The 21,529-nt window shown below is 36.9% G+C and overlaps 1 protein-coding gene and 1 pseudogene across 2 annotated transcripts in view; one reads left to right on the top strand and one right to left on the bottom strand.

Annotated features, from left to right (window-relative positions):
* BMPR2 (bone morphogenetic protein receptor type 2) overlaps positions 1–21,529 on the bottom strand; it is a 206,647-nt gene that overhangs the window by 8,287 nt on the left and 176,831 nt on the right. For both annotated transcript variants that reach the window (XM_027591463.2, XM_027591462.2), the window contains exons 10-12: positions 20,293–20,429; positions 4,455–4,627; positions 602–1,881 (exon numbers count right to left, since the gene is read on the bottom strand). In XM_027591463.2, the coding sequence (XP_027447264.1) occupies positions 602–1,881; positions 4,455–4,627; positions 20,293–20,429 (1,590 nt within the window). The remainder of the gene's footprint in view (positions 1–601; positions 1,882–4,454; positions 4,628–20,292; positions 20,430–21,529) is intronic.
* Positions 5,735–7,463, top strand: LOC113920972 (annotated as a pseudogene).

Genomic DNA, 21,529 nt, shown 5'->3' with positions numbered 1-21,529 from the left:
CTAGAAACCAAGTATCAAGTTATTTGTCTAGGGGACCCATGGCACAATGCTATAGGCATGGAGGAGGCTCAACACCTAACTCTTGGAAAAGATGACACACAAAAAAATAAAAAACAAAACAAGAACTTCAGTTTTTTTATAATGACTTCTTCTGAATTCTCTCTGGACTTTAAAGATTTAAGGTTAGTTTGATAAAATCTAGATGGGTATATAATAGATATTAATATACTAAACAACTATTTCAAAAGTTCTACTGACATCATTTTACCTGGAACTTTTAAACTCGTATTTACTTAATTTCAACCATTCACGGCAAGTACATGAATTGCATTATGAACCAGGAGCTATATAAGGCATGTATTAAAGTTGGTATTAAGTTCTGACTGTTGTGACATTTGACTATTTAATTATCAACAACAACAAATTACTTTTTTTCTTTACAACAGTCTGATTAGTTTTGAGGTCCAACCAAGTGGCTTATTTTATTTCCAAAAGTGGTAAAAATAACTAATTGTTAGTTGAAAACACAATTTAATTTTATCTAAGTAATTAAACGGTCCCAAAAGACAAGCAGGAGAGATTAAATGATCCCTCCACTTACACTGCAAACCGCTGCCATCAAGGATATTTGTGGCTGAAAGATCCAGAGAATTAGGCCTCTGTGCTTTTCTGGGTTTTGATGGTCCAGGATCTGCTACTGTGCTTGGAACACCCTGTGTAAGAACATCTTGCTCTGAACACGGATTACTGTTGTTGTTATTGGAATTAGTTCGGCCACCTTCCAGTGGCCGTTCCCTCCTGTCCACAAGACGATCCAGAACACCTTCATCATGGCCAGCCTGTTGCTCTCGTCTCAGTAAAGGTTCATGCTCATCAGGACTGGAATTAATATTCAGTCGGGTATCCTCACCAATGAATTGATTCTGCAGCATTTCTTGGCCCCTGTGTGCCACTGTGTTGGCTGTCTGGCCAGATGGTACTGCCCCATTAACATACTGGGTAGTGGCAGTATGGGAGTTAACACTGTGGTTTCTACCTGCCACACCATTCATGGTGACCGTCACCACATGAGGTTCTGCAGCATTGATTGTATTCATCTTGGCAACTCCAGTTTCTACTTGTTTCAAGTTTGATTTGTGCTTGCTGCCAAATTTCAGCCGGGGCTCCTTTGTTGAATTTTTGGTGTTTAAAGGCAAACTAGTAGGTCTCTTAGGAAGGTTTTGTTGCTTGGGGAGAGGATAGATCTGAGCAGGTGGAACATCAGGAATTAAACATGCCTGGCCATTTGCAGCTTGTGTGAAGTCCTGCTGTCCAGTCACTTCTACTGCAAGTTTTATGAGTGGGTAAAGCAAGCTAGAACTGGTGCTGCTCAGTGGGTCTGGTCCACTGAACTGTTTAAGAGAATGCTCCATGAGATTCTCATCAGAACTTTCCTTGAGGTTCTTATCAACTTCTTTTGGGTCCAGCTTGTTGGTCTCCAAGTCTTCTTCTGTAAGTTGTAAGCAGACAGGGGTTGGCCCAATTGGCTGTGAAACATTTGTGGCATGCAGATTTGTTTCATCTGAGTATGGCATCTCAGATATAGTGGTCATGCCAGTGCTTGGAGTGAGGCCAGTGGTGTTTGTGGTGGTTGTGTTGGTGGACAGGCTGGTGACGCTTGTTTCAGGGCTGGGAATTCGAGCTTGTGCTTGCTGCCGTTCATAGTTAATTGAGTTTCGGTTCTTTTCCCCTATAGTCAAAGGTGTGCTAGACATCGAATGCTCAGAGGAAATATTCTTCACAATGCTGTCAGTATGATGGATAGAGTCTTCAATGTATGAGGAAGAAGAATAATCTGGATAAGGGCCAATCTTTGGCACACGCCTATTGTGTGACAGGTTGCTTAAAGAAAGAAAAAAAGTGCCACATTGAGAATGTACATTTATGACAAACTGACCCTCCAAGTTTAATACCTCTGATTTTTAAGTATGAACTGTTTTTTATTTTATTCCTAACCACATTGTACTAGAGGTTATGTAAAAATTGTGATCACATAATCAAGTGTCAATTAATAACTTGCTAAATGCTAGTTTTTTAAAAAAGATTATCATTTATTTGAGAGAGAGAGAGAGCGCAGGAGAAAGAGCAAGAGCCGGGGAGAGGGGCAGAGGGAGAGAGAGAGAAGCAGACTCTCCATTGAGCAAAGAGCCCAGCAGGGGGCTAAGAGATCATGACCTGAGCTGAAGGCAGACAGTTAACCGAATGAGCCACCCAGGTGCCCCTAAATGCTAGTTTTATATGAATTAAGACTACTGAAAAACCTATGTGGATCTAGATGTGATTTTCATAGATGGTCATTATTTTGGTTTATAAGAGTTAATTAAAAAAATCTCCTCTATAGGGCGCCTGGGTGGCTCAGTTGGTTAAGCGACTGCCTTCGGCTCAGGTCATGATCCTGGAGTCCCGGGATCGAGTCCCACATCAGGCCTCTGCTCAGCAGGGAGTCTGCTTCTCCCTCTGACTCTCTTCCCCTCTTGTGCTCTCTATCTCTCATTCTCTCTCTCTCAAATAAATAAATAAAATCGAAAAAAAAAATCTCTATAGTTTTGTAACATCACCAAATATATATTTATCAACTGTAGGTATAGTTGCACAACCAGATATAAAGGTGGTATATGTTTCTTTTGTACTCCTACAATCCTAGATACATAGTGGCGACTCAATACTTTACCAATTAAGTTACAATGGCCAAATGGTAAAAAGAATATAAGCTTTTACGTTGTTCCAAAGTGCTTCCATGCTTCCATTAAGAGGCAGTTTAGCAATGGAATGTATCTTTCTGGGGGTAAATTGAGCCATATCAAAGAAAGCTCTACAGACTAATGGCAGAATGTGACATTCAGATAAAGGAACAACAATTCAGAACTACTCTCCAACTATTAAGAGTTCTTCACTGTCATTATCACACCTTGAGAGGGATGGTTCTTGAGCATCACACTATAATATATTTAGGTTATTTAAAATAAAAGCCAGGGATAGCTTTAACTAAACAATGGGAACATTAATAGATACAAATGTTATAGAAGAAAAGCAGCAGCTCAAGGAGAATGACAGGAGGGTGAAGAATAAAAAAGTAGTTGTAGAGCACTTGGAAAAGAGGTCTGGGGGATAAGATTCAATACAATGAAACCTAGAATGGAATGACCATGGGATGAACCACGATTTAGGGGAAACTATTTAGAAGTGACTGGACATGGGAAAAAGCATGTAAAACAGAGCTGAATGATTTAGGGGGCACAAAATGGTCAACACAATGGAGGGTCGCATCAAGGATTCTTCTTACCATTCAGGAAAAGTTCAAAAGTACTTAGAGTAAAAGTAACTCACTCGTGAGAGAGGTACAAATAACATGCTAGAACACACAGAAAATACAGAGATCAGGGGAGACAGAAGCAGAAGACTATCCTCAGGTATGCATAAAGTAAGAAAATTCGTATTTAGAATTGCTAGTCTTTACCTTCCTTGACTTGCTGATATATAAGGAATAAGGGTTCCCATGCTGAAGCTAATTCAGTCCAAACACAAGCACTGTAAACCCAATTTTGGGTCTATAAATTCGTAACACAAATTGCTCTTAGAAATTAGAACAATAGAAAACAGCAAAAAAATTATTCAATAATCAACTATATTTTTATCTCAATTTTCTCTGGTAACTTTTTCCTGCTTTTCTGAAAATTTTAACATGTATTAAATAAAATGACAAATTTTTGGGAAAACTTTCCCCCAAACCTGGAACAAAGAAACACAGATTACATTGTCTGAAAGTTCCAATTTTTAGGGAATTTTTTAAAAAGTCCTTTTACTTAGGATGAAAAATCATAATTTAACAAAGAAATGTCTCATAAAGTAATATTTATGATGGGACAGAAAAATCTTATGAATTGCTTTCATGTTAAAGTAGTAGTAGTATATTCTATACAAAAAGCATTGGATAGGAAGCCTGAAATCTTGGTCTCCGGTAAAACAGTGGTTAGATATATAGGCAAGTTCATAGTTCTATTCTCCCTAAAGAAAAATAAAAAGATAAAAAAATAAAAGGCAAGAGAAAGAGGAATAAAGGCAACAAATGATAAATGAGACAAGGCATGTAGAAGTGCTTATAAACTTTTGAAACTATGAAAATGTTTTGCCTTTATTATTTTAGGGAAGAAGGAGCATTAATAAAGACTAATCTCTTTTGCTGTATCTTGAGATACTAAAAAAAAAAAAAAAAACCACAGATGCCATCCTGCACTTATACCAAACAAAAATCTCTAGTAAAAAAACGGGCATATTGAAAGAAAAATCACAATGTTAGGTTGTATGAATTAATCATTGCCCTTTTAGACTGGTTTAATAGTATTTCTTTTTCTAACCTCTGTTCAGTCTCGGTTTTCAATACTGACTGCTGAATGCCAAACCCCTCCAGGTCTTACCGCTCATTCTGCATAGCAGTAGACATGGGATTGACTGTTGGGCTCACAGATTTGTTTCTTTCCCATATCATCATAAGTTCAGCCATCCGCTCCTCAGCACACTGCGCAGTAAGCCGAGCCTCTGCATCCTGGTCCCAACAGTCTTCGATTGTCTCCTTGAGTGACCTCACTGCCTATAATAAAGTATATGTCAAACAGTGTATCTTTAAAAAAAAAAAGTATTGAGATTTTTAGTGACATGAGGTAAAACAAAAATCAATTTCCTTTAACCAATATTTTACACAGCTATAATAAAATATTTTAGACTTCAGAGATTTGTAAAGGGTCATATTTCTCAAAAGATGAGTAACAGGTGAGCAAACAAGGTTTAACTTAACCCCTAAAGAATCAGCCACAAATGTGAGCAGTTGTCAAAAGTTACGTGGTTCATCAAGGTCACAGGTTTATGTCATTGTTCATTGTTATTTCTATCAACAGCCACTAATTCCACTTCAAAAATGAGTTTTGAGTTTGCTGGAATTTTGGCACCAGGCTATCTTCAATCTCTAGGTGAGCTTTTTTACTCCTAGTAAAGGGTACTTCATTCTAACTGTGAAGTTTAAAGGCTTGGCATTTTCTTTTTCTTTAAACTAATTTCAGTGGTAGTATCAAAAGCAGTCTATTCTGTAGTATTAACCTATATCAGCAATAAACAATACAGTCTCCCTTTTGGGGAAAGTTGGTTTGAACTCCCTTTTAAAAAACAGATTTCATAAACTGTCATCCAGAATCCTTTCAGACTTGTTTTTTTGGATTTGTGTTTATTAAGCTTCAAAGCTTTTTACTTGCTGATATTCACAGTTCTTGCACCTTTAAACATTTTCAAAAAAATTAAGGTGAGGACTGCCAGATCTAACAAATAATACAGAATAGCACTTAATTTTAATGTTTCAGATAACTGACAAATCATTTTTAGTATGTATTCCATGCAATGCTGAATCTGAGCATTTTATCTCACAAGCCCATTTTAAGCTGAAGTCCTTGTTAGCTTTCTTGGCAATATTTTTACTGTTTTCCGAATAATTTGTGTTCTCCAACAAACAAATCTTAACTTGCAGGAAATTTGATGGTGTTTGTTGTGGGCATTATGCTAAATGAATAAATACCTGCACCATGGCCCATGTGGGCCCACGTGGGGCTCGATCCCACAAACCTGAGATCATGACCTGAGCTGAAATCAAGAGTCAGATGTTTAGGTCCCATATTGAACTCGAGTTGGAAGAGGTGAGTCCGGTCTCAAAATGGAGGGCCATAATACAAAGGAACCAGAGCAGCTGAGAAAACTGTTTATTGGTGGTTTGAGCTTTGAAACTACAGATGATAGTTTAAGAGAACATTTTGAAAAATGGGGTACACTTACAGATTGTGTGGTGATGAGAGACCCCCAAACAAAACGTTCCAGGGGTTTTGGTTTTGTGACTTCCTCTTGTGTTGAAGAGGTAGATGCAGCAATGTGTGCCTGACCACACAGGGTTGATGGGCGTGTAGTGGAACCAAAGAGAGCTGTTTCTAGAGAGGATTCTGTAAAGCCTGGTGCCCATCTAACAGTGAAGAAAATTTTTGTTGGTGGTATTAAAGAAGATACAGAAGAATATAATTTGAGAGACTACTTTGAAAAGTACGGCAAGATTGAAACCATAGAAGTTATGGAAGACAGGCAGAGTGGAGAAAAGAGATTTGCTTTTGTAACTTTTTTTTTTAAAGATTTTATTTATTTATTCGACAGAGAGCGACACAGAGAGAGAGGGAACACAAGCAGGGGGAGTGGGAGAGGGAGAGGCAGGCTTCCCGCCAAGCAGGGAGCCCGATGCGGGGCTCGATCCCAGGACCCTGGGATCATGACCTGAGCCGAAGGCAGACGCTTAACGACTGAGCCACCCAGGTGCCCCTGCTTTTGTAACTTTTGATGATCATGATACAGTTTATGAAATTGTTGTTCAGAAATACCACACTATTAATGGGCATAATTGTGAAGTGAAAAAAACCCTTTTTAAATAAGAAATGCAGTCCGCTGCATCACAAAGAGGTCATGGAGGTGGATCTGGCAACTTCATGGGTCATGGAAGAAACTTTGGAGGTGGTGGTACCTTTGGCCGTGGTGGAAACTTCGGTGGAAGAGGAGGCTATGGTGGTGGAGGTGGTGGCAGCAGAGGTAGTTATGAAGGAGGTGACGGTGGATATAATGGATTTGGGGATGATGGTGGCAACTATGGTGGTGGTCCTGGTTATAGTAGTAGAGGAGGTTATGGTGGTGGTGGACCAGGATATGGAAACCAAAGAGGCGGATATATGGAGGTAGTGGTGGAAGATATGATGGTTACAATGAAGGAGGAAATTTTGGAGGTGGTAACTATGGTGGTGGTGGGAACTATAATGATTTTGGAAATTATAGTGGACAACAGCAATCAAATTATCAACCCGTGAAGGGGGGCAGTTTTGGTGGAAGAAGCTTGGGCAGTTCCCCTATGGTGGTGGTTATGGATCTGGTGGTGGAAGTGGTGGATATGGTAGCAGAAGGTTCTAAAAAAATTTCAGAAGAAAAGGGCTACAGTTCTTAGCAGGAGAGAGAGCAAGGAGTGGTCAGGAAAGCTGCAGGTTACTTTGAGACAGTCGTCCCAAATGCATTAGAGGAACTGTAAAAATCTGCCACAGAAGGAACGATGATCCATAGACAGAGAAGTTACTGCAGCTTAAACAGGAAACCCTTCTTGTGCAGGACTGTCATAGCCACAGTTTGCAAAAAGTGCAGCTATTGATTAATGCAATGTAGTGTCAGTTAGATGTACATTCCTGAGGTCTTCTCTCTGTTGTAGCTTTGTCTTTGTCTTTTCATTACATCAGGTATATTTCCCTATAAATTGTGGTAGTGGTACGAGGAATAAAAAATTAAGGAATTTTTAACTTTTCAAAAAAAAAAAAAAGAGTCAGATGTTTAGCCAACTGAGTCACCCAGGGCCCCAGCCAGTTAAGTTTTAGAAACTCAATTTAACTGATGTTTCTTCATGGTTAGGTTCAAGGTTTGAAACTTTGGCAGAAAAATCACAGAAGAGATGCTGTGTTCTTTTTTCTTTCATTTTTTTAAAGATTTTATTTATATTTGTCAGAGAGAGAGAGCACAAGCAGGGAAATAGCAGGCAGAGGGAGAAGCAGGCTCCCTGCTGAGCCAGGAGCATGATACGGAACTCGATCCCAGGACCCTAGGATCATGACACGAGCCAAAGACAGACACTTAACCAACTGAGCCACCCAGGCCCCTAGAGATGTTGTGTTCTTCTCATTGTATCTTATCATGCGGTTCACAATTTTGATCTGTCTCATTACTAGTGAAGTCAACCTTGATCACATGTCTGAGTTGGTGCCTGCCAGGTTTCTCTATTGTAAAGTTCCATTTTTCCCTTTTATATTCAATTAATTTTTTTTAAGACTTTAATCAGTGTTTTTGGGGTGGAGGGAATACTTAAAATCTCTGTAAACATATTATTCTCTATTCACCTTTTCACCCACTGGTTTTAACATGGCTTGATGTTTCTTGGCTGAATTTCTGCGATGCTTGCTCGTAACAAGACATTTAAAAAACGATAGTAAATGCATAATAGAAATATGGACAAAGAGCACATAAACAAGAAGTGCAAATTCCTGATAAAATATGCAAAGATGATTAATCTTAATATGTTGAGGCAGTATAGTATAGCAGTTAAGAATATTAGTTCCAGTTTTATAGCAAGAGTGACAGTTAAGAACCTGGCCTCGGGTCGCCTGGGTAGCTCAGTCATTAAGCGTCTGCCTTCGACTCAGGTCCTGATCCCACGGTCCTGGGATCAAGCCCCACATTGGGCTCCCTGCTCTATGGGAGGCCTGCTTTTCCCTCTCCCACTCCCCCTGCTTGTGTTCCCTCTCTCGATGTGTCTCTCTCTGTCAAATAAATAAATAAAATCTTAAAAAAAAAAAAAAGAACCTGGCCTCAAATCTTGGCTCTACTACTTACTAGCTGCAAATTAAAACAAGATCCATTCCTACCTATCACATTAAGAAAGATGACAATATTTTTATAATACAAAGTGTTGGTGATGGGAAAGCAGGCACTTACATACTGTTGTCGGGAGTGTCCTCAATTTGGAGGTAATCTATCAATAACAAATCATAAATGTATTTGCGTTTTGAGTCAGCAATACTACTTCCAGGAATTTATTCCTCAAATACACTTATACGTTTGTAGAAAAATGTGTGTATAAGATATTCATTGCAGTATCATTTATAATAGCAAAAGCTGGGAACTACCCACATGCCCTCTAATAGGGATCTGGCTAAGAACTTGCAATATAATGGATACTATGAAGAATGAAAAGAATTAGGAAGATGTATATGTTCCTAATTGCTAAGTAAAAATTGTAAGGTAAGTGGATGTAGTAATTCCCATCTATATATTAGAACAGGATATAAAAATATATAGTCATGTAATCCATAGAAATTTCTGAAGTCTACAGAAGGAACGTAAGAGTGGTTGTTTCTCTGGAGGGCCTTTTAGATGTCTGGGCATGGCATATTTTTTCTATTACTAAAAATAATTTATTGTTTGAACTCTTTGAATTTTGACATGTATTTAATGAATTTTTTGAATAGGTAATATATGTATGTGTCAATAAATTCAAAAGGTCAAAAAGAGAATACAATCTCCCTTCCATTCCTATCCACCAACCATCCATTTTCCCAGTCTAAAGGCAACCAATGTTACCAATTTCTTGGGTATTCTTTCAGAGAAACTTTATTACTTTTTAATTCAGACATATACCCATCATATACCACACACACAGATTTATAGTTTCATTCATGCTTTTTTTTTATGATTTTATTTGTTTATTTGACAGAGAGAGACACAGCGAGAGAGGGAACACAAGCAGGGGGAGTGGAGGAGGGAGAAGGAGGCTTCCTGCTGAGCAGGGAGCCCGATGCAGGGCTCGATCCCAGGACCCTGGGACCATGACCTGAGCCGAAGGCAGACGCTTAATGACTGAGCCACCCAGGTGCCCCAGTTTCATTCATGTTCTTAATTACTAAACATGAAGTGCAACACAATGAAGTGTATACACTGAAATCTTCCTAAAGCAAAGATTTGCAAGTCTTTCCACACAAAACTGAAAGAGACCCTTCCTTTCCAAAACAGAGCACTATCTATTACAGAGTCCCATTCACCAACTGCCCAGAGGAGCTCAGAAACACCAAATCCAAGCAGCTAAAGATGGTATATTGGCTGTTTTCTGTATCTGGAGGAGAGAGAGACACTGAATGAGGCTGGATTTGTTACTTTTCATTATATAGCTGGAAAATAATTTGTCAAAACACTTTTTCAAAAAGAGACCCTATCTCCACCCTATTCCCACCCCTGCCAAAATAAGACATTCACCAAGGCACTGTCCTGGATGATTAATAAAATCTGGTAAACAGAAACCCTAGTCCCTACCTCTAAGAAGTTTCTATTTTTAAAACAGCATCATTGTTGATGCATAATAGTTAACAACTGTTGAGTTCTTACTATGTACTAGACTAGTGTTCTAACTCATTTAATTCTTATTTGAAGTACTATTGTCATCCCTACTTTTATATGCAGGAAAAGAGGCCCAGAGGAGAAATTAGGGCACATAGCTAATAAGTGGCAAAGCTAAGATCAAAGCCCAGGCAGCACAGCTCCACAGTTTATACATTATCCTATGATGATTCCTCTAAACTATGCTGATAGAACACAGCCAGTTCCTAGTGGATTAAATGGGTTCTATTAAAAAGCTGTAATTTGATTGATTGGTTGTTTTTTTGAGAAAAATCTATTATAAGTTCCAAAGTTAAAATAATGGTTACTAAATCATTTACACAAGATTTAGAAGTAAATTAATATGAAATAGGGAAAAGGAAAAATTAGAAAAATAGCTGAGAGTTTAAAGAGGTTGACTATACATGGGATTCTGAGGGTCCGAAAAATAATGATTTGGTCATAGAAAGTTGATCTAGAAGTAAAGCAATGCTGAATATCCCAGAATAAGTAAAAAAGTAGATAAGAGAAGATTAAGGAAATAAACTGTATAGAAAGAAGAAAATTAAGTGACCAATGGGGCGTTAAAGTCTTTAAACAAAATTAAGAAAGGATTTGACAATTTTGATGAAATGGACAAATTCCTTCAAAGACATAACTGTCAAAGCTCACTTAAGAAAAAACAGATGACTTGAATAGTTCCTGTATCTATAAATTTGTAGTTTAAAACTTTCCCACAAAGAAAAATCCAGGCCCAGATAGCTTCACTACTGAATTCTACCAAACATTCAAGAAGGAGATAACGCCAATTCTACCCAGAAAATCAAAGAGGGAAGGATATTTCCCAACTCACTGTATGAGGACATTAGTGAAGATGGCAGAGGAAGGAGACCAGGGGACGTTCTTCCACAGAAGTACCAAAAATCCTGGTAAAAATACTGTCAATCAATCTTACTGAAGCTCTGGAAGTTAGTCAAATGTTTAGAGCAACTAAGTAGAATATGAAGACCTCAGTCTGTGTTCCCTATGTATGTACCTGGTCCAGAGGGAGGAAAATATTGTTCCCAAGGAATTATGTTGTTTGTTTTGACATGTCTATGAATTCCCTGAAGAACCAAAGAAAGGGGCCTGTCTTTATTCTGCCTAACTCAGAACTCTCTCAGAAAACAGAAGTAGATAAGACTAAGTGGAGAACATTCCTTGAAATCACTGAAAGCCAAATGAACAAGTGTTACAGCCTGGGGCAAAATACAAAAATTGAACCACACAACAAAAACTGAAAGTGAGGGAGGAAAAGCTGGGGTGTGAAACACTTTAGGGAATGAGGGTTTTGAAAAACTCCTGCATATACCGGGAAACCTAGAAAAGCCATGCACATGTCCAGGGCAGGATGCATGCCCAGAGCAGACCATAAGCTTTCATAACTGGCTGGTCTTTAGGCTCAGCGCTAGCAGAAAGTGAAGGCTAACAGAGAATCTTAAAGGGTCTGGATAAATGTTAAAGGAGGGCCCCAACACAAAGCCAAACTGTAAAGGCCTAGAGAGTATGCTCTTATCTTTTCCTTTTTTCTTTTGTTTTCTTTTTGCCCATCAGGATATTCAAAATCTCCAGTCTTAAAAAATTACAAAGCATGCAAAAAATGCAAGAATGTATGCCCCATTCACAGGAAAAAAGAAATTAAAGAAACTGTCCCTCAGGAAATAAGGATACCGGAGTTACTAGAAAAAAGAGTTGAAATATGCTCAAAAGATGAAGGAAACCATGGACAAAGAATTAAAGGAACTAGGAAAGCAACTTCTCATCAACTGGAGAATAGCAATAAAGAGATAAAAATTATAAAAAGGAGCCAGAAAGACATTTTGGAGCTTAAAAGTACAAAAACTGAAATGAAAAATTCACTACAGTGATTCACAGCAGATATGAACAGGGAGAAGAATTAGTGAACCTGAAGATTAAAAAAATTATGTAGTCTGAGGAACAGAAACAAAAAAAATGAAGAAGGATAAATAGAGCCTAAAAGACTTGTGAGACGTCATCAATCATACCAAAATATACAGAATGGGAACCCCAGAAGGAGATGAAAGAAAAAGGGGCAGAAAGAATATTTGAAGAAATAATGGTTTGAAACTTTCTAAATTTAATAATAGAAAGAATCTACACATCCAAGAAACTCAATAAACTCTAAGTAGGATATACTCAAAAGGTTCTATCCCGAAACATACCATAATCAAAATGTAAAAATCCAAAGATGAAGAGAGAATCTTGACAGCAGCAAGAGAGATGTGACTTGAAATGTACAAGGGATCCTAAATAAAAGTTAATAGCCAGGGATGATGCCTGGGTGGCTCAGTCGGTTAAGCAGCTGCCTTTGGCTCAGGTCATGATCTCAGGGTCCTGGGATCGAGTCCCACATCGGGCTCCCTGCTCAGTGGGGAGCCTGCTTCTCCATCTCCCTCTGCTTGTGCTCTCTCTGTCAAATAAATAAAATCTTAAGAAAAAAAAGTTAATAGCCAATTTCTCATCAGAAACCATGGAAGCCAGAGGCAGGGGTATGATATATTTAAAGTGCTGAAAGAAAACAGGTTTTAACCAAGAATTCTATTATCAAACAAAATTATCCTTCAATAATGAAGGAGAAATTAAGACATTCCTAGATAAACAACAGCTGGAGGGGGGGGTTGTTGCTAGCAGATCTGCCCTATGAGAAATGCCAAAGGAGATCATTCAGGCTCAAGTGAAAGGGCACTAGACAATAACTTGAAGCCATATGAAGAAATGAAGAACACTGGTAAAATAAACTACACATAGGTAAATATAAAAGCCAGTACTAGGGTATTTTTGGTTTGTGACCCTTCTTTTTTTTCAATACAATTTAAGAGAAAAATACATAAAACAATAATTATAAATCTATATTAACATGATTCAACATTACTAAGATGTCAATTATTTTCTAATTGGTTTACAGATTTAATTCAATTCTAATAAAAATCCCAACAGGCTCAATGTAGAAATTGAAAAGCTGATTATAAAATTCATGTAGAAATGTAAAGAACCTAGAATAGCCAAAACACTGTGAAAAGAACAAAGGTGGAGGACTAATGTTACCTGATTTCAAGACATAGTATAATGCTAAAGTAATCAAGATTGTGGTATTGGCATTGAGATAGACATATAGGTCAATGAAACAGAATAAAGAGTCCAGATACAGAGCCACATACATATGGACAATTTTTGATAAAGATAAAAAAGCAATTAATTAAATGGAGAAAAAGTAGTCTCTAAAAATAAATTATGCTGGAACAATTAGATATCCATATGCAGAAAAATGAATATTGATCCATACTTCACACATATGCAAAAAATCTAAAAAATAAGACACACAACAACCTCAAAATGGGTCACAGACCTATACAATTTCTAGAAAAAAACACAGAAGATAATTTTTGTGACCTTAGGTTACACAAGGATTTCTAAAATATGAAATCAAAAATATATCCATGAAAGAAAAAATTGATAAATTGGACTTCAGTAAAATTAAAACTCTCTGCCCTTATAAACACACTCTTAAGAGAATGACACAAGCCACAGTCTGGGAAGAAATATTTTTGAATCATGTATCTGATAAGGGACTTGTATTCAGAATATATAAAGAACTTCAAAACTTAACAGTAAGAAAATTCAATTTAAAGTAGTTAAAAGACTTGAATAGACATGTCATCAAAGAATAAACAAGGATGGCAAATAAGCAAATGAAAAGATGTTAAATATTATTAGTCATCAGGGAAATGTAAATTAAAATCATAATGAGATACTACTGCACACCTCTTAGAATATCTAAAATTAAAAGAATGGCCATACTGAGTGTTGGCAAGGATGTAGAGGAACTGGAACTCTCATGTACTGCTGGTGAGAATGTAAAATGGTACAGCCACTTTGGAAAACTGTTTGGTACTTTCTCAAAAAGTTATGCAGACATGTACTACATGATTCACCCATTCTACTCTTAGGTATTTACTCAAGAGAATGAAAGCATATGTCCATACAAAGACTTGCACATGAATGTTCATAAGAGCTTTATTTCTGGTAACCAAAAACTGGAAACAATCCAAATATCCATCACCAAGTGAATGGGTAAACAAATTGTAGCATATTCACTCAAAGGAATGCTACTCAGCAATAAAAAGGAATAAACTGGGGCACCTGGATGGCTCAGTCGTTAAGCATCTGCTTTCAGCTCAGGTCATGATCCCAGGGTCCTGGGATCCAGCCCCACATTGGGCTCCCTGCTCCGCAGAAGTCTGCTTCTCCCTCTCCCACTCCCCCTGCTTGTGCTCCCTCTCTCGCCTTCTCTCTCTCTAATACATAAATAAAATCTTAAAAAAAAAAAAAGGAATAAACTATTGACATACAAATCAACATGAATGAATCTGAAAATTATTAAACTATCTGAAAGAAGTCAGATTAAAACAGTACATACTGTATGATTCCATTTATATAAAATTCTAGAAAAGGTATACAAATCACTAGTGACAGAAAGCAGATCAGTAGTTGCCTGGGATTCATGGAGAATACAAAGAGGCAGGAAGGAGAAACTACAAAAAGACACAAGAGAAATCGGGGGTAACTGAAATTTTCATAATTACGATTGTGGTGATGGTTTTATGGGTATATACATATGCCAAAACTTAACAAATTGTGTATCATAATATGTGCAATTTAATCCATATCAATTATATCTCTTTTAAATGTTAAAATTTTTTGAGGGGAGAAAATAAGATTAGAGAAAAATATAAATATTCAGGCAAAATCAGATGAGTGCTTCAACAAGGGACTCTAACTGCAAATATATAATGATACCCAACATTTGGGTAAATAAGATAAAGGGGATATCATTATTTACACTGATGAAGAAAGAGAAGCAGAAGAAATAAAACGGGAAAAAAGACAAGAAATTCAAAAGATCTCTCCTCTGTAATGACAGGAAAATGGAAGTGGGGGCTCATGGATGGGTCATGAAATGAGCTTAGTGGGTTGGGAACCAACATTTAAAACAAACAACTACACCAGTCTCTCCAAAGTGAAATACTCTAGACTAGAAGAGCAAATAAGAAAACACAGACTACGTAGTAAGGTTAAGTATTATTCTAAAGACACTATATCATGATGTGAACTTGCATTTCCTAATGTAGGCTGTATGAGAAAAGAAGTATGGAAAATGTTGAATTCTAGACCACAATAAGTTTGCTGATTTGTCAAGAAGAGAAATATAAAGAATGAAATAAATGTGAAAAGAAGAATGGATAGCTTTTGGAAAATATAGTACATTTTAGAAGACTGGATTTAATGGGTGGAGAAAGAAGAGACTAGAGGAGGAAAAAAAAAAACAACTCAGAAAGTTTCAAACTTTTACATGACAATGTATTAAGATAAAACTGTTGAGCAAGAGAGGTTATACAGAACTAAGACTAAGGATTAAAGATAAATCAGACAAATGATTTCAAGAGGGGAAAGAGAACAAGCCAGTATTCAAGACCGATGAAGAAATGGAAGATAAGAATTTGGAAAAGGGGGACACCTGGGTGGCTCAGTTGGTTAAGTGTCTGCCTTCAGCTCAGGTCATGAGTCCTGGGATCAACCCAACATCGGGCTCCTTGCTCAGCTGGGAGCTTGTTTCTCCCTCTGCCTGCTGCTCCCCCTGCTTGTGCTCTCTCTCTCTGATAACAAATAAAATCTTTAAAAAAAATAATTTGGAAAATAATGAAAAATATGAAGAATGGTGGTGTAGTTGAACAAATTATACCTGAAAGTTTTACATGTGAGACAAAAAGCTATTATATTTTATTTTAAAATTTATTTATTCGAGAGTAAGAGAGAGGGGGGTGGGACCACGTGGGCGGGCAGAGGGACAGGGAGAGAGACCTCTAAGCAGACTCCATGCTGAGCATGGACCCCAATGCAGGGCTCGATCTCATGACCCTGAGATCACAACCTGAGCTGAAACCAAGAGTTGGACACCTAACTGACTGCACCACCCAGGCACCCTGGAAAAAAACTATTTTAATAATAAACTTTGTCTATTTTTTTTGTTATTCCAATTTAAACTGTGTGTATGTGTATGTAATTGTTACAACAGTTCATTTTTACTATAAATTCTGAAAGTATGGGGGGAAAAAAGAAAAAGTTATTCATGAATCCAATATTCAGAAATAACTATGGTTAACATTTTCATGTATTTTCCTCAGACTATTGTCTATTCTTTCATTTTTATCAGGAAACTATTCTTCCCCCTTTTATTGACTGATCTATGTTTTTTGAGCCCCTGGCAATCTTTTTTAAAGATTTTATTTATTTATTTGACAGAGAGCACAAGCAGGGGGAACAGCAGGCAGAAGGAGAGGGAGAAGCAGGCTCCCCGTGATGTGGGGCTCAATCCCAGGACCCTGGGATCATGACCTCAGCTGAAGGCAGATGCTTAACTGACTGAGCCACCTAGGTGCCCTCCCTAGCAGTTTTTAAAAACTAGTCTTTACACTCATTTATATTTGGAAGATCTTTGAGTTTTGTTATAATAAAAATGTTAATTTCAATGCAATTATGAAGCAAAAATATTTTCTTTTAGACATAGGTGTATTTCTCTCTTTTTATATACTATGCATTTCCTATATACCTCTCTACTATTGGACTGTCTTTACAGAGTTGTTTTTTTTTAAGATTTTATTTATTTGACAGAGAGAGACACAACGAGAGAGGAAACACAAGCAGGGGGAGTGGGTGAGGGGGAAGCAGCCTCCTGGCAGAGCAAGAAGCCCGATGCAGGGCTCGATCCCAGGACCCTGGGATCATGACCTGAGCCGAAGGCAGATGCTTAACGACTGAGCCACCCAGGCGCCCCTACAGAGAAGCAGTTCTATTGACTGCAGCACATTAGATTTATTTATCTTTTTTTTAAAGATTTTATTTATTTATTTGACACAGAGAGAGAGAGAGACACAGCAAGAGAGGGAACACAAGCAGGGGGAGTGGAAGAGGGAGAAGCAGGCCTCCCACGGAGCAGGGAGCCTGATGTGGGGCTCGATCCCAGGACCCTGGGATCATGACCTGAGCCGAAGGCAGATGCTCAACAGCTGAGCCACCCAGGCGCCCCAGCACATCAGATTTAAATGGATTCACTGGAAGTAAACCAAGTATCACTTATCCCCTACTTAGCAACCTACTCTAAATTGGAAGCAAAAAGTTTTCAGGTAAATATGCATATGATGCATATCTTGTAATGGTAGGGTTGCCAAGAGAGATTTCAAAATAATGAGTCAAATTTCTCTGGTGAGAAAACAATTTAAGGAAGATAAGTATTTTAAATCTAGATAAAATTTCATGACGAGATTTTTCTTTGAGAGATGCTCTGTGAGGCTAGAATATCTAATGAATCCTGGTGCAGTATTCAGCCTCTCACCTTCTGCCAAGGACTTCTTAAAGATCTGTCCCAGTTCCCATAGCAGGGACTGCAGTTTGGAGGCAATTTTGGGCATATGCTTTTGGCAATAGGTCTTCAATGCCTTGAAGAAGATTTCAATCTCATTTGAAGCAGAAGCCTTCCTTGACCAATGGACAAGATGATAAAGATGACCAATGGAGAAAATATTCAGTCTAAATCTGTACGGAAACACGTAACATCTCTCTAGCCTCTCTCTGACATGCCACCACCCCATATAAGTCAGGATCAAGAATGAAAATATTCTAATCCTATGAAGACAACCTAAAAGTAAAATGTGAAAATATATAATAAAGTGATTTAAATTGCTTAGTGAATTTTTTTCATTTTTGTTAACTATAATCAAGAAAATTATTTGTATAAAGTGTCAAAAATTCTGATTTACACCTTTAGAAATAATTGAATTCCTATCACATTTTTAAAACAAGAACAGATTGCTATGGAAGAAGCAAACATTAAGAATTTCTAGAAATTATAAATATGACTGTCAAAAATAATATTTTAATGAATGGATAACTAACAGTGGTAAAGGTGAAAAATGAATGAGTGATTTGAAAGCTAAAGCAGAGTAATTCTTGAACAATGTACAACAAAAAAATGGAAAATGCCAGAAAAAAAACTGACACCTGGAATGTCAGGTGGACCAATATTTATCTAATGGGAATTACAGAAGGAAGAAATAGAAGAGAAAAAATAATTTTTTAAATAATATAGAAAAACTCCTCTGAATTGAAGAAATCTCTGAGTTTTCAAACTGAAAACCTGTCTAGTGCAAAGCAAAATGTGTGAAAAGTTCCACGCCTCCATATATCCAGGTAAGCTGTGATAATTCCAACAATAAAGGCTTAAAAGCTCATAGAGACAAGAAAACAAGGGGGTAAAACAAAAAGACAAAAAGTAATGGAACGAGACTGGTTGGCTCTGGAATTCTTAACATGTCTGAATGCTTGAGGACGGTGGAGTAGCAATTTCAAAGGAACCACTTTGAGGAAAATGTGATTTTGATCTTGAAACCATTACTTAGCCAAATCATTACCCAAATGTGAGGGCAAGATATAAACATTTTTGAAGGTGCAAGGATTCATAATCTCATGTACATACTAACATACAACTCTTAAAGAGGAACTTCATAAAAGAAATTATTATTTCCAAGAAAAAGAGTGAGATTTTTTAAAAAATGTTGCTTCTTAATAGAATCTATAAAGAAGAAAGAAAGAACAAAGTGACAAATTAGAGACAAATCAGAGAATCCAGTGGATGGTGACTTTTGAAACATTCTTCCTCAAGCAGCAGAAGCTTACAATAACTAATATAGGATTTTTACTTCCTTCTCTATGAGTCCAAGCACAATACTATATTGTGCAGTGGATGTTTACACAATCATAATTCTACAATTTCTGACTTTTTTAAAAAAGATTTTTTAAAAATTTATTTATTTGACAGAGAGCAAGCACAAGCAGGGGGAGCAGCAGAGGCAGAGGGAGAAGCAGGCTCCCCACTGAGCAGGGATCCCAATGGGGGACTCGATCCCAGGACTCCAGGATCACGATCTGAGCCAAAGGCAGATGCTCTAACGACTGGCCACCAAGGCGCCCAATTTCTGACGTTTTTATTTTAAATTTTAGATCTGTGGACAAAACATAAATTATGTAATAATAGCTATAATGCTACAAACCTAGGAGAGAGTAAATGAGAGATAACAAGAAATAAGGATATAGTATTTACAGTTATAACAGTAACCTTCAGAAGAAAAAATTAGGAACAAAAACCAAAACCTGAGAACATTGTTAATAAGAGTTTCTTTTGAAGAGTGGTGGTAGGGTTATGGAGTTTTTTTCTTTTCCTTTTTTATGACCTTCTACTTAATTTGATTTGATTTACCATGTATAGACATAACTTTGTAATTCTTTAAAAAATGTTTAAAATAAGAAATACAGGGTACTACCATCAATAAGGGATAATTCAATAATTATGATATATAATGGAATACTGACCAAATGGAGAAAGAGATACATCTATAGGTACTGACATGAAAAACTGTCCATGGGTAAAAAAATAAGCTTCAGAAATGATAGTGGATAATGAAATGATCCTACTTATGTTAAAAAAAGTTATATGACATAAAGAGAAAGAAGGTGGGTACGTGTGTGTGTATAAATGTTTGTAAGATGTTTACAGTGCTGTAGCAACAATCTACCAAAATGGTAGGAGCCTTTGAAGATATTTTAGTGTTTTAGACTGAATTTGTTTTTTTTAAAGATTTTATTTTAAGAAATCTCTATACCCAATGTGGGGCTTGAATTCACAACCCCAAGATCAAGAGTTATATGATCCACCAACTGAGCCCCTAGACTGCATTTTTAATAGGCAGAATTTATAAGCACACCTTGGTTTCTTTTTGAGGTAGTTTAAATTTCTATTAGCCACTGAATATGTACATCTGCACTAACATTTTTGGTACCACTCTCGAGAATAAGATGGAATTTCAATAATGTTTAAAATATTAACATGTTAATTATTCTAGCTGTTACTCAATCTGGCAACCTTCAGACACAAGTTAGTCTCTCTAGTGTTTTATACTTGGAAAAAACTGAAACTGAACCAAGAAAGAGGACTTTTTTATATTGAAAAATTTGAAAATGTATAACATCATAAAAGTCAAGTAAGTTGGATTTCTGGCATTAGACAGCTCTAAAAACTATTAACATTAACAGTCTATTTTTGCTTCTAACAACATTAAAACATATTCAGTCATAAGTCCTCTTTTTAATAATTTAGTTTTTTCTTACCAGGCTATTTTCTTTCCAAGCTTCTGGGAACTTGGGTCTCTGTTTTTCCCTAGATACCAGAACCTGCATATCTTCAAAAGTGGGATGGTTTCCAACTTCTGTCTGAAAAGCCATCTGGTATTCTGGTACAGATTCACCTGTGTATTTTTTTTAAAAGAAGGATAGAATAAAATTTCCAACTATGTTAAAATGATGGAATAACAGCAGAATTTCTGATACCAAGTAAGCAGAGAAATTATGTCACAATCTTTTTTTTTTAACCCTTTAGGGCATATTTGGAAATCCAAAAGAAATCCTGTTGTGGGTTTAATACATTATTAATAAATGCTTTACTTAGAATTGTCTTTGATAAATTAAACATCTGTTGATAAATCAAGTGGTAGTTTCAACAGTGGACATAGCTATTTTTAAATGATTTCTAGTATTACTAAATTGGAGGGATTATTAATTATATATATATAAGGTGTACTTAATACTTGAAAATGCCTGAATTCTTATCCCATACAGAGATCAAGGGTGGTGAATATGAGGACAAAGTCCAGGATCTAGTACAACACATGACTGTACAACCAAATATAAGCACGCAGATGTATAGTCATCCTGTCTTAATATGTCACTGGCTCTATTATAGTCCAGCCAGACTGTATCAAATGTCACGAAAATTTTTATGATAATGACCATGATAGAAAAATCAGTATACTGATTTTTCAAAAAAATTCCTCTTAAGAAACAGTATCTAGATCAAGGATTGTAAAGTCTCATTAACTATTCTACCACTGTTTAATAACCCTCTTTATCACCAATAAAGCACAATCAGATGCTTGTGATGAGAAGCTCATGATTTTTACAAAATGTTATTAAATTAAACTTAATAAACATATTGAACATACAGAAGATCTCTGGGACCAACAGTCAGAAAACCAATGGTCTAGTCAAAATCTTGACAAAGAACACAAGAAAGACTCTTCCTGTCTCCTGGCACCACTCCACATCCCATTAAAATGACAGGATAAATTAGAAGGAGGAACACCAGAATGTAGGATAAGGCACTTAAGCTCTAATCCTGGCTTCATCTCTCTCCTGGAAAAGTCTTTTTTTTTTTTTTTTGAGACAGACAGACAGACAGACTGACTGACAGACAATCTTAAGCAAGCTCCACGCTCAGTGTGGAGCCCAACATGGGGCTCGATCTCACGACCCTGAGATCATGATCTGAACCAAAATCAAGAGTCAGATG

This window comes from Zalophus californianus, chromosome 3, assembly GCF_009762305.2.
Source record: "Zalophus californianus isolate mZalCal1 chromosome 3, mZalCal1.pri.v2, whole genome shotgun sequence".
Classification (NCBI taxonomy): domain Eukaryota; kingdom Metazoa; phylum Chordata; class Mammalia; order Carnivora; family Otariidae; genus Zalophus; species Zalophus californianus.
The sequence above is the reverse complement of the archived record's forward strand: the minus strand, read 5'-3'. Positions and strand labels throughout refer to the sequence as shown.